We start from the raw sequence: 13,940 nt of genomic DNA on the forward strand, positions 1-13,940 counted from the left end.
ACCCTGCATATCTCAATATGCACCCTCCCTCTCCTCACGATGCTTAGAACAGAATAATTTGCACAGACATTCATACCAGTAGCAGCATGCAGTTTTTCTTGGCGGAAAATTTAAACTATGTCTTTGTTAAAGTTAAGCGTGGGGGTTCTTCTTCCAGTTCACAGTAGAGAATGCACACCTCTGCCCTTAGGCTGCGGGAGTTCCTTACATTTCAGATGTACAAATCATGTTTGCATGACAAATAAACTCTCTAAAACGAAACTCAACTGAACCTGACTCAGCTGCAAATAAAGCATGTTGTGTTCCATATGGAAACCAATTAAAAAAACAAGCCCGTACCCAATTCATCTCCAGAATTGTAAAGCTGCCAAAGAAGGAGGGAGAGGGGGTTGGTTTCTGCAGCATTTCTGGAAAGTGCAATTCTGGTTCCAGTGAGGTGCCAGAGATGTGCTACCATGCCATGGATCATATGCCTCGCTAGGCGATAAGATGGGCTGAGCTGATTGGAGGACAGGGACTGTGTACACGCTATAATGCACATACCACATTCATTATTTCGCTCAGAGAATTCTGGGCGCTGTAGTTTCCCCCCCGACAGGGTTAAGATTCCCAGCAACAAACTACAATGCCCAGAATTCTTTAAGGGATTGAACATGCTTCACAGGTGCTTTAAAGCAGGGGTCAGCAACCTTTTTCAGCCATGGGCCGGTCCACCATCCCTCAGAACATGTGAGGGGCCGGACTACCGGTATATTTTGGGGGGGGGGATGAACAAATTCCTATACCCCACAAATAACCCAGAGGTGCATTTTAAATAAAAGGACACATTCTACTCATGTAAAAACACCAGGCAGGCCCCACAAATAACCCAGAGGTGCATTTTAAATAAAAGGACACATTCTACTCATGTAAAAACAAGGCTGATTCCCAGATCATCCGCGGGCCGGATTGAGAAGGCGATTGGGACGCATCCGGCCCACGGGCCTTAGGTTGCCTACCCCTGCTTTAAAGGAATAGTGTGTATGCAACCCAGCATCTGTTTCCCCTTCTGCCCCTTTTGAGAATGTTCTCCCCTGATTGTAGCATATATTGCTACAGTCTTCTCTATCTTTCCTTTCATAAGCTTCAGCCTAAAACCCTCTAGCCAGCATTCTGCTTCCAAAATGCTTAATTCCTCTTCTTTCTTCTTCGGCTTAAGACCTTAATCTTCATCCCCAACAGAAAGAACACCATGGAGACCTATCCGGAGAACATGAGTGTGCTGAGTGGTTGCACCTAAATTAGTTTGACTGCATTTGTGGGTGTCTCATATACTGATACCGAATTCATTCTCGTGAGCGTGAATCCAAAATGCAAAGGAGAGCATCGACAGTCTTTGATACTTTGCTGTTGTGAAACCTGCCTTCACTTTGGCTCCCCTCACCAGCCCTGAATTCATGCAAATGTAGGGATAATAATACTAATACTAATACTACTACTACTACTACTACTAATAATAATAATTATTATTATTATTATTATTATTATTATTATTATTTTATTTATTCCCTGCCCATCTGGCTGGGTTTCGTCAGCCACTCTGGGCGGCTCCCAACAGAACACTAAAACAGAATAAAACTTCAAACATTAAAAACTTCTCTGTTGTTGTTCAGTTGTTCAGTCGTGTCCGACTCTTCGTGACCCCATGGACCAGAACACGCCAGGCACGCCTATCCTTCACTGCCTCTCGCAGTTTGGCCAAACATATGTTAGTAGCTTCGAGAACACTGTCCAACCATCTCATCCTCTGTCGTCCCCTTCTCCTTGTGCCCTCCATCTTTCCCAACATCAGGGTCTTTTCTAGGGAGTCTTCTCTTCTCATGAGGTGGCCAAAGTATTGGAGCCTCAACTTCAGGATCTGTCCTTCTAGTGAGCACTCAGGGCTGATTTCTTTGAGAATGGATAGGTTTGATCTTCTTGCAATCCATGGGACTCTCAAGAGTCTCCTCCAGCACCATAATTCAAAAGCATCAAAACTTCTCTAGACTTCCCTAAACAAGGCTGCCTTCAGATGTCTTGTGAAAGTCAGATGCCCTCTTACATCTCTGCCTCCCAAAGGCTTATACAGCTGTTTGTTGCAGCAGCCCTGGCTACAAGATCCCCAGGTGAATGGTGCCTCTGGGGTTGGTCAGGGGGTGCTTGCTTCCTGGGCCCCTGTGGGGCAGTGGGGGGGGTGCAGTTCAGAGACCAGGGGTGGAAGCAGCAGCTGCCTGGAGGACTCCCAAGGAGAGGGGAGAAGAGATGAAGGTGAGGGGCTGCCAACTCTGCTGGCAAGGGGTGACATAACTGGGCTCCTGAGCCCCTTCAGAGGTGCCGCAGAAAAGAATGTAGTTCGTCAAGGGAGCTGTGAACCCCGAAAGGTTGAAAACCTCTGGTTTAGGCTATTTAAGAATCACCCTTTTCCCAAAGTAGCTCAGAGCAATGTACAACAAGCATTTAAGCAAAAGAGAGTGAACATCAACAGAAGCATATGCAGGCTTAAAAGCGAGCAAATTGTTAAAACACTGTTTCACAAGTTCATTGTGAGGATTACACATCCCTTAGTCATGTTGTTAAATGTTATTCTATAAAGTGTAATGCACACCAACAGGAATGCTAATGGCTGTATTGGACAATTAAGGGAAGGAGGAATAGTGTGCATGCACACGAAAGCTCATACCAAGAACAAACTTAGTGCTACTGGAAGGAGTTTTTGTTGTTGTTGTTGTTTAGAAAAAAAACTTTCAAAATGAACAGTAGCGTGAAACAAGTAAGCAAACTTTCAGATTTAATCAGGAGGACTCATGAGTTGTCTGTATGTTAAGCTAATAACATAAAGTGCGGTGGGGGGGGGGGGGGAGAAAGGAAAAGATAAATGAAATGCAAAATCCTAGCCTGCAGTTCGGTATAATCAGATGGGATGGGAAGGCTGAATGCCGACTTAATTAGATTTGGGCTTGCTTAGGGCAAAACGGTATCTGGTTGCGTCAGAGATTACAGGAAAAGCAACAAAGACTTGGAGCACCTTTGAAAACAAACACAGAGTTATTAAGGCATTAACGTTTGTGGCGCTCCGGGCCTCTGCTGGTGTTTGTTTGCTGCAATGGTCTAACAGGGTTAGTCTTCCACAAGACTACAGGGGTATTGAAGTTGCTGCAGAACAGTTTGCAAGTATCTGTTTGTCTCTTCCTCCTCTAACACCCACCACAAATACATAAATGATTTTGTCCCAAGGGAGAAGGAAAAATGAGTCACTTCTGGATTCACCCTCCCAAACGTTCCTGTTACCAACCTTTGCCGTAATACAGAATGTGAGCTTAGGGTGTTTTCAGTAAGTAAACTCTGCGGTGATTAAAAAAATAATAATGAATGATTAACTGCTTGAATTTCCAGGCTATCTTATCAGAGATTGAACAGAAAGTGGCACACCTATTGGAGGACTGCAAAGACAGACACACCGGTGAGGGCCCTGGCCTCCAACAGGAGGCAGAGAGCCTGTCTTCGAAGCTGAGAGATGTGAAGTGCAACTTGGAAAGAGTGCAGGGCATGCTCCAAGGGAAGAGCACAGAAGAGCAGGTAAAACAAAACCGCGAGAAACAAGGCCACCGTGAGAGTCGCTGTTGTGCGCATGTGTTGGTGTGGCGATGCCGGGGCATGCGCATGCTGCAGTTTGCAAAGCTTTCATATCAGTCTTGCTATATACGTGTTGGAATGGAGTATTCCGCAAAGGGGCATGGCTGACTGGCTAGGAACAGGAGCAGCCCGCATTGCCACGTCTTGTTGCAGGGAGAAGTCTCAAACCCCTTCGAGCAGCTGCAGGAGACCTCTCTGGTTGTGCAATCAGTTTGTTAACACAATTCTAAATGTTTTGTTGAAGAGGGTGGGGTGAGGAATCCTGTCCTATGTGGCGGAATAATGCCTGGTTCATCATGGGTTAACCTATCACTCCCATGTTAGGTAGGTGTTCCCTGGGAGGCGGAGCTAGTTGGCATTCTAAAAGGAGGGGGAACAACCTTGAAAGGCAGTTGGGGGTTTGGCAGTTGGGTGTGGAGGTTTAGAAAGAGAAACTGCGAGGTTAAGCTTTGGGGAATGGGGGAAAAGGTCCTTACCATTGCTAAAGGGATGCAGGAAATATTATAACAAAGCTGAATTACATGAGAAGAAGATTTGTACCAGTAATAACCCGAGACATCCATGTTTTCAAGTTACCTAATAAAGTTAAATGTGCTTAAACGTTCGCTGACTGTGGCAGTGTATCAGTACCTTAAGAGGTTTGACTAAGAGGAGAGAACAAAGCTTTCCTGTGGAAGAGGAAACGGTTTGCTTATTCTCCTGTCATACAGAGGGCTGAACAGTGAAGCCAAGTGTGCCACTTATTTGCCTAAAGGGAAGGCAAACTGCAGTAGTTGGGAACCCTGGGAGGGAGATCCCATAGGTGGCAAGAGGTTTTCAAACGTGGAGCCCTGAGGTACCCCCAGAGACAACTCCCATATGAACACTGAAGGATTCATCCTAGTTGTCAGTGAAACTTAGGGAGAGTCACTGTTGGGGAAGTATCGAAAGGGGAGGGAATAGGATCCCTCACATCCTACACTGGCCATGTTGTGTGTGGCCTTTCTCAGATTTGGAGGTGAAGCCCCCTGTACCTGTTTGGTTGGTTTTAAGTCGGTTTGGGTTGCCACGGGCAAGATAATTCAACAAATCCTATAAATAACAATAATGGTTAGAATGCTTGTAGAGGCTCCCACAGTCTGGAAGCCTAACTAGCCAGGATTCCAAACAATGCAGGCTCCTTGATAGTTGTGTGATATTTTATAACATGGAGTTTTTCTAGGTTGATTTTTTTTAATGGATCTTTATTTATGACCTTGATTTTGTAAACCACTTAGAGATTCCCCACCCAAAACATCTGTAAGTGGTATATACAGGTGAAACTCGAAAAATTAGAATATCGTGGAAAAGTCCATTTATGTAAGCAATTGTTTTCATTAGCTGCTGGAGTTTAATATATGAGATAGACTCATGACATGCAAAGCGAGATATGTCAAGCTTTTGATTGTTATAATTGTGATGATTATGGCGCACAGCTGATGAAAACCCCAAAGTTGAAATTGTTAATTTGGGGTTCTCATCAGCTGTACGCCATAATCATCACAATTATAACAAATAAAGGCTTGACATATCTCGCTTTGCATGTCATGAGTCTATCTCATATATTAGTTCCAGTTACAGGTAGGTAGCTGTGTTGGTCTGCCATAGTCAAAACAGAATAAAATCAAAAATTCCTTCCAGTAGCACCTTAGAGACCAACTAAGTTTGTTCTTGGTATGAGCTTTCACGAAAGCTCATACCAAGAACAAACTTAGTTGGTCTCTAAGGTGCTACTGGAAGGAATTTTTGATTTTATTCTTTTTCATATATTAGTTTCACCTTTTAAGTTGAATTACTGAAAGAAATGAACCTTTCCACGATATTCTAATTTTTCGAGTTTCACCTCTAAATTGTCTAAGCCAATTCATTATTTGTGCTCAGGTAATCTGTGTCCGAGTTCAAAATTTAGCATTAAAAAACTATGTTAAGGCGCTCCCACCTTCCTTCACCTTTCTGTCGCTGCAATCGTATCCTAAAAAGTTCCTTTGACCTGTGTGCCTCTCTCTACAGATCAGCCCTGAGGAAAACACCTCTGAGGAGCTCACTCAGCCTTTTTATTTTGACCTCTCTGACACATTCCCGCTTCTTACCTTGGACCAGCCTCTCGTCAGTAGGCAGAATGGTTTAGAGCAGCAGCAGGTAAATCGGCTCCCTTTCCCCCTCCTCCACAACATGGCAAGATAGTTTCGCTGTCTATTGTTCTGCCTTATTTAATTTTGCCGCCTCTCGTATACATCTCACACGTAAGTGCCTAAACGAGCGCCTTCTCCCAGTATCAACCATCTCCGGTCCGATGCTCAGCAGATGAGGCCTTGTTGGTGGTTGCACCAGTTGGTGTTGAAACAGGACAGGGCCTTTCTGGTGGCTGCTCCCCATTTATGAGATTCTCTTCCTGACAAGGGGCGTCTGTCAACCTCTTTACTGACTTTCAGGAGGAATTTAAAAACATTCCTATTTTACCGAGGCTGAAATACACTGTTAAGTTCGGCAAAGAGAGGACCCTCTTGGGCAGGGGTCAGCAAACTTTTTCAGCAGGGGGCCAGTCCACTGTCCCTCAGACCTTGTGGGTGCGGATTATATTTTGAAAAGTGTTATGTACTGAGTTGAATAGGATCCAAAATGCAGCAGTCTGATTGGTCCTAGAACAATAGGATTGAGATTGCAGCAGTCTGATTGGTCCCAGAACAATAGGATTGAGATTGCAGCAGTCTGATTGGTCCCAGAACAATAGGATTGAGATTGCAGCAGTCTGATTGGTCCGCAGGAGCCACCCAATCCAGCTCCAGGTGGAAGTGAATCCACACTCTGATTGGCATACAGGAGTATCCCGGAATTAGCCAATCACGTGGGGCCCATTGTGTAAATTGTGTATATAAAGCAAACGTTTTGGGGGAACTGCATTCCTCACTACTATGAGCTGAATAAAGAGCATGAAATTCACACTGGACTCCGAGTATATTTCAAAAAGAAAAAAAAGAACGAATTCCTATGCCCCACAAATAATTCAGAGATGCATTTTAAATAAAAGCACACATTCTACTCATGTGAAAACACCAGGCAGGCCCCACAAATAACCCAGAGATCCATTTTAAATAAAAGGATTCATCCTCCTCATGAAAAACACGCTGATTCCCGGACCATCCGCGGGCCGGATTTAGAAGGCGATTGGGCCAGATCCAGCCCCCGGGCCTTAGTTTGCCTACCCATGCTCTTGGGAGTTCTATCTCCCTCAGAAATCCGGTGGGTTGCCCAGAAGAGAGAATTCTCTTTGGCACCCCAAGATTCTGGAGTGCCCTCACCACAAGAGACATGTCTGGCATCTTCACTATGCAGCTTTTGGTAAATGCTGAAGATGCACCTCTTTACCCTTGCCTTTTAATACCTGAGATGTGTCTTTTCAGGGCATGCCCTATTCCTGTGACTGTAACCTCTTTTAACTGTTTTTCATTTTTAACATTCGTTTGTTGTAACCAGCCACGGGGCCTGCTGGTGAAGGGGGTCATAAGTACGAAGCTGTTGCTATCATCGTGATTAACAACAGCAACTGTATTCAGCTTCCTTCTCTGTGTAGAAATCCTAGTAAAGGAGGAAACCAGTGCCCTGCCCTCAGGGCTCCCAATCTGAGCCAAATTGCTCCTGCCACCAAGACAGTGAAAAGGGGCAAGACGTCGCTTTCAGAAAACCCCAGTTTTTCACGTTTTGAGTTTCCCCTCTTGTTTCTCTTCCTCACTTGCAGGAGCTGCTGCTGCAGCTATCAGAACAAAACAATCTTGTTGACTTCATTGATGTGTACATGGAGAAGATGCAGCCGCAATCTGCAGATGGCAAAACTCTGGAATTGCAAGCAAGGTATAACAACAACAACAACAACAACAACAACAACAACAACAACAACAACAACAACAACAACATACTCCCAAAGTTGGCAAGGAAACTGCTTTTTGTGAAAACACACATAGAGTTGTGTTGTGAGAGGATCTGCCTTGCATGCAGAAAGTCAATACCAAATTGAGTCCCCAGAAATCCCCAGTTGGGGCTGGGAGAGACCCCTGCCTGAAAACCTGGATAATCACTGCCTGTATGTGTAGACCAGTGTTCTTCAACCTTTGGCCCTCAGATATGGGTAGACTATAACTCCCATGATCCTTGGCCATTGGGCTAAGCTGGCTGTGGATGATGGGTGTTGTAGTCTATCCCCCTGAGCTCCTGGAGGAAAGAAGGTGGATATATATAAAATAAATAAATGGAACTGTTTTTAATAGGGTTTTTTTTTACACTTTCATTGATTTATGGTTGCTTTATAATGGTATGTTTTGTTGTGATAACCTGCTCTGTGACCTTAGGGTATAGGATGTGTAAGAAATCAAATAAATATATTTGGGTTCAGGTTGTCAGCTTTAGTGAAAGCCCAGATTTTGGATACTTCCTCTCTTAGAGCAGGTTAAGTAAACCAGACTGCGTTATAAACAGTATTATACTGACAGCTGTTGGTTTCTCTCTCGATTATTTTATCTCCTGATCATGGCAGTCTGACGTGCCGATCTAGTCACGAGGCACCCAGCTCAGGAAGTGAGCTCCTTGGTCTGATTCCGACGGACCAAGCAGGTGACAAGTGGCAACATTTGCAGGAGGAGCTGCTCTTCAAGGTGAACCCTCCTCACTGTCAGTTCCCTGAATCTCAGGTTAGTATACTAATTTGCCCATCCCATAATAACAACAATTTCCAGAGGAGTAGCTGTGTTAGTCTGTTGCAGAAAAAAACAACACAAGAGCTGTGGCACTTCAACAGCTAGCAAATTCCTTTGGTTCAGTATTATACACCTTTTGACCCTTTGCGCCAACCCTTTGCAGCAGTATCTTTAGGAAAATGTTCTGCCTCTGCTGTCAGAGGGGATACCAGTAGCTGGAAGCCACAGGTGGGCAGAGTGCTGCTTCACACATGCCTTGCTTGCAGGCTTCCTCCAGGCACCGGGTTGGCCAATGTGAGAACAGGATGCTGGTCTACATAGGCCACTGGCCTATCAAGAGAACTGAGAGTCATTGAGAGAACCCTGTTCCCCTCACAGAGCTGCCATTCCCAGAGTGGTTTAACAATCAACCCCAGGGAACTCTGGGAAATGTAGTTCTGGGAGGGAAATGGGGTCTCCAAACAATTCTTAGCACCCTTACCAAACTACATGTCCCAGGAGTCTTTGGGGGAAGTCTTGGCTGTTTATAACAGTATGATACTGCTTTAAATGTTTAGTGCAGATGGAGCCTGAGAGAAAGAGAGAGTTGTGGCATATTGCCAACTTCCTAGCCATAAGGACATGCTTTGTCTGCACTGGGCCCCAGTCATCTGTGTGTGGGGGATTGGTTTCACAAATCTGCAAAACCCCTGTGACCAAAAGGTGACAGTGAGACAAAAGAGACAAGTATGTACACAATCAACAGTGGTGTGTCTAAGACTTTCAGATTTTTTAATAGCAAGCGTTTGAAATAGGTCAGTAATATTGCCCCCATGTTGGAGAAGGAGAGGGCAACAAGACACAGATCAAAATGGCACCTCGAAATATCACCTAGTCTGCCAATGCAGGAGATCCATAGCTATAGTATCCTCTGCTTAAAAACCTCAAGCGAAGGAGAGTCCTGTACCATCCCAGGTAGTCTATTCTGCTGGCGATCAGCTTGTTACCTGAGAATCCTTGTTTAATTTTGGTTGAAATCCCAGTTCTTGTCATTTGAACTTGTTTGTTCAGGCCCTACTGTCTGGAACAACGGAATGATATTAGTTCCATTACCTACATGACAAACGTTTGGAGGGTCTATTCTTCATGTTAAACCATCATTCTTATGTCTAAGGATTTCAGGAAGGCTGAAACTCCCAAATCCTTCAGAGGTGCCTACCAAGTTGGGTTTATCGCCTTGAAAAACTAGAACGCACACTGACAGAGCTTCAGCCATATGTAGACATGTTCGCTGGCACATATCAGTGCGGGCACAGCAGATGCTAGGCTCTTGTTGTGAGCAGATTTCAAGCCACCTACAAAGAATGGACACTTCTGTGTCCATTCCAAGATGGTGAACTTATTATTGGTTTATGTTGTAGCTAGCTAGCTAGCTAGTTGCTGCTGTTATAAGAACATTCTGTATCACCATGAGTTTAATCTGGAGCATTCGTCCAAACACATTTTGCTTTTCCAAATGTTAGATCTCTACCAAAATAAATATTCTACCCAAGGGTGCCACAGCGAGTGTGAGAACTCCAACCGTCGAGGAGCTGAAAACATACACGGCACAGCTTGGCAATCTGAGCCAAGAAGCGTCTGTTCAGACACAGGTACTAAATGCATTCCCCCCCCCCAGAGTTACATAAATTGCTGGCGTGGCTGGTGGGCAAGATCCAGAGCCTTTATTGATATGTGTGTGTCTGTGTGAAATCCCATTAGAGCAAACGGGATCTTTCCCCCCAATGCTAAAGAGCAAGCATAGAGGGGATGTTCCATATGGGGGCCATGGGGTGTGGGGAGATTTAAAGCCCCCATAGCTGACACGCCAGGCTCCCAATCTAGATCTGGAGTCTTAACGTCTGCAATTTACCTTTTTAAAAAGTTTGACCCTGGGGGGAGTGGGGAACAGGAGCTCGAGGAAAGGGTGGTTGTAAGAGACTTTGTTTCTATAGTAGGGGTATTCTGCCAGCAGTGTGTTGTTGTTGTTGTTGTTTAGTCATTTAGTCGTGTCCGACTCTTTGTGACCCCATGGACCAGAGCACGCCAGGCACTCCTGTCTTCCACTGCCTCCCACAGTTTGTATCTGTGTATCTGAAGAAGTGTGCATGCACACGAAAGCTCATACCAAGAACAAACTCAGTTGGTCTCTAAGGTGCTACTGGAAAGAATTTCCTATTTTGTTCCCACAGTTTGGTCAGACTCATGTTGGTAGCTTCGAGAACACTGTCCAACCATCTTGTCCTCTGTTGTCTCCTTCTCCTTGTGCCCTCAAAATCTTTCCCAACATCAGGGTCCTTTCCAGGGAGTCTTCTCTTCTCATGAGGTGGCCAAAGTATTGGAGCCTCAGCTTCAGGATCTGTCCTTCCAGTGAGCACTCAGGGCTGATTTCCTTAAGAATGGATTGGTTTCATCTTCTTGCAGTCCATGGGACTCTCAAGAGTCTCCTCCAGCACCATAATTCAAAAGCATCAATTCTTCGGCAATCAGCCTTCTTTATGGACCAGCTCTCACTTCCATACATTGCTACTTGGAAAACCATAGCTTTAACTATACGGACCTTTTTCGGCTAGGTGATGTCTCTGCTTTTTAAGATGCTGTCTAGGATTGTCATTGCTTTCCTCCCAAGAAGCAGGCAACCCTAAAAGGACAACAAGGCCAAAAGAGTGGGAGCTGCATTTCACATATTGATTTGCTTTGAAATGACAATACCACCCTTTTGCTGAAAGCTTCCAGTACATTATACTCTTGTATATTCCATTGCTTGCTTCTTTCTCTCCGTCTCTCTCTCTTTCATCTAACCATAGACCAGCCCCAAATTGCAACATTCCATTAATACCCTCCATGTTTTGCTGCCTATCTGAAATTGTCCAACACCCAGCAGGCCACAGCTGCTGTCAGGCCTCAAGGCTCACCTACACCCTTTTCTGCCTAACAGCAAGCCACCAAGGTGCTTGACAATAAGTGAAAATGAATGCCTAATAAACATAATAAGCTGGTTGTTGTGTTTAAAGGCAGTGGTGACTTATGAAGGCTTGGGGGTGAGAGGCGTTTTGTTTTGTTTTGTTTTAGCTTTTTGCATTTTATCTGCAATTGTTTTCATTTGTGTCAGCCATGCGGTCTGGGGAAAATTACCGGTAAGTAAGTGAGTGAGTGAGTGAGTGAGTGAATGAATGAATGAATGAAGCCTTCAGAGAAAACTGAGAAACAGCATCTCCACATCTTCCAGGAAAATATGACGGGGGAAGTTTCCTTAAGCTTGGACCAGAAGCTCCTTGAGCTGCTTTTGGCAATCAGCCGCTGCCTGAACGACATGGAGCAGATGTTAAACACGTGTGAACTCACCAGTGAAGAAGCTCCTGTGCAACAGATGCTTTATGAGGTAAACAAGGAGTGTCTGGGCTGGTGTGAGCTGCAGTCCCAAACATCTGGAGGGCACCAGGTTGGCAAAGGCTGATACCTGTATGTGGCTTTCTCAAGAGCAGAGCCGTGTGTACCGCACAGTTCTGCACAGAGAAAGCACGTCTCGTGTCATCGGTTGCAAATTGCAAGACTCGGCTTCCTGAAAATACCAGCTCTTGTTTGAAAGAAAGGTAGAAGGGAAATCAGTCTTTTAACCCTCGAGATTGTAAAGATATGCTTGAAAGACTGGAGAATGCCAGATAATTTTGAGGGTTGCTGGATAAAGGTATTCGAGCGACAGTAGCCTCAGGGCCCCACATGATTTATGTGAAATAGTAGAAATTGCAGCAAAATAATATAGAGTAAAAATAATAATATCCAGATTGGATTGATTTCTGCTTTCCTGATCATAGAGGCAACTCCCAGTTTCCTGATCATAGAGGCAACACACTATTCTTTGGTGCCGAAAGTGGGTGGGGTGGAATGGGGTGATGGCGGACTGGACCGGACTTACGCATGTCCTGGAGAAGAACCCCCATGTAAGCGGGGGTTCCCGTGTGTGTGTGTGTGTGTGTGTGTGTGTGTGTGCAATTTTCACTGCAAACTTTGCAGTTCCATCCACTGTAGAGAGTTGGCTGGGGCCAGTTAAAAATTGAAGTGGCCGGCACCAACCCTGGGCCCTCTAGGTGTTTTGGACTACATGCTGGTCAGGACTGATGGGATATGTAGTTCACAGCACTGGTCAGCATGCTGGTCAGGACTGATGGGATATGTAGTTCACAGCACTCAGAGAGCCCCAGTTTGTTGAGGCTATTCTGAATTTCAAGGGGTTGGTTAGTGGAGGCGGATGTGGCAGTGGTAAAGTTAAGAAGAAGGGCTGATTTAGCTAAGTGGCAACAAGATTGTACCTAAAAATGGGTAACTGAGATGGTAGTATTAGCATGCCTGGGGGAACCCCAAGATTTGCTCTTTCTTCCTTCCTTCCTTCCTTCCCTCCTTCTTTCCTTCCTTCCTTCCTTCCTTCCTTCCTTCCTTCCTTCCTTCCTTCTCACAGTGCAAGCTAAAGTCACGACAGGCAAAAAGCCCAGGTCTCTTGCTTGAAAACACAAAGTGACCAAGCTCAAAAGTAGTGGATGGTTGTATTCTTATACGGTCCTTTTTACTTTAGATTTGATGAATTCCTGCCATTCCTTTTACAAAACCATATTTGCCGGCCTCTTTCTCATTTTCTTTTTTTCTCTCTCTTTCCAGACTCTCTCCGCAGAGCTGCAAAAGCTTCATGCGGATATTGGTGAGAAAAAGGATGACCTTCTGAAGTCCATTGCCTCTGCTGGTGGTAACGCTGATAGATTCTCCGAGTGTTTTAGCAACTTGCAGTCGTGGCTGCAGTCGACCCAAGCAGCTGCCTCTTCGAGGAGCAAGTCCATAAAAGCTGAGCTGGACCAGTACAGTCAATATCAGGTACTTCCCAATTGTATTCCTTTCCATTCTCTAGTGCCCATCTAAGTTGCATCTCACAAGAGAGGTGCATGCCATATTTCTGCAATCCCCCCTCCATTAAATGATGTTGCACCAATTTACATTATGCACAATCAAATTTGGGGGGGTATCTGAAGAAGTGCGCATGCACACGAAAGCTCATACCAAGAACAAACTTAGTTGGTCTCTAAGGTGCTACTGTAAGGATTTTTTAATTTTTTATTTTGTTTTGACTATGGCAGACCAACCTACCTGTAACTCAATTTTGGGGGGACTCTTCAGTAAAGCAAGGGCCTCTTCATTTGAAATCATATAATAGGAGACTTGATTCTGTAATTTGGGGTACGTGCATTGGGTTTTATCAGGGCCGTCTTAAGCCTATCCCGCGCCATGGTTCAACAATCCCTCCGGCGCCCCCCCCCAAGCTTGGGACTTCCATTTTCACTCACGGACCCTTCACTGAGCTCCTGCACCTTCATCTGCTGCAAAGCAGGCAGCAGCTCGCCAGGTGCAGCTCCCCCCCTTTCCCCCATTGGTAAACAGCCTTCTCGTAAGGTGCAGTGGGGAAGATCTAGCACACACCCAAAAAGCAGGGCAAAACCAGAAAACGGCGTGCTGACCTCCCTGGCTAGCTGCTCGGGCAGCTGAAAGCTCAGCACGGCCGCCTCGCCTTGGCCGGATCTG

The 13,940-nt window shown here is 45.2% G+C and overlaps 1 protein-coding gene across 1 annotated transcript in view; it reads left to right on the forward strand.

Moving 5' to 3' along the window:
• SYNE2 (spectrin repeat containing nuclear envelope protein 2) overlaps positions 1-13,940 on the forward strand; it is a 208,396-nt gene that overhangs the window by 117,289 nt on the left and 77,167 nt on the right. The window contains exons 62-68 of the mRNA XM_033172755.1: positions 3,412-3,594; positions 5,680-5,808; positions 7,406-7,518; positions 8,198-8,351; positions 9,860-9,988; positions 11,605-11,757; positions 13,029-13,238. Coding sequence (XP_033028646.1) covers positions 3,412-3,594; positions 5,680-5,808; positions 7,406-7,518; positions 8,198-8,351; positions 9,860-9,988; positions 11,605-11,757; positions 13,029-13,238 — 1,071 coding nt within the window. The remainder of the gene's footprint in view (positions 1-3,411; positions 3,595-5,679; positions 5,809-7,405; positions 7,519-8,197; positions 8,352-9,859; positions 9,989-11,604; positions 11,758-13,028; positions 13,239-13,940) is intronic.

This window comes from Lacerta agilis, chromosome 1, assembly GCF_009819535.1.
Source record: "Lacerta agilis isolate rLacAgi1 chromosome 1, rLacAgi1.pri, whole genome shotgun sequence".
Lineage (NCBI taxonomy): Eukaryota > Metazoa > Chordata > Lepidosauria > Squamata > Lacertidae > Lacerta > Lacerta agilis.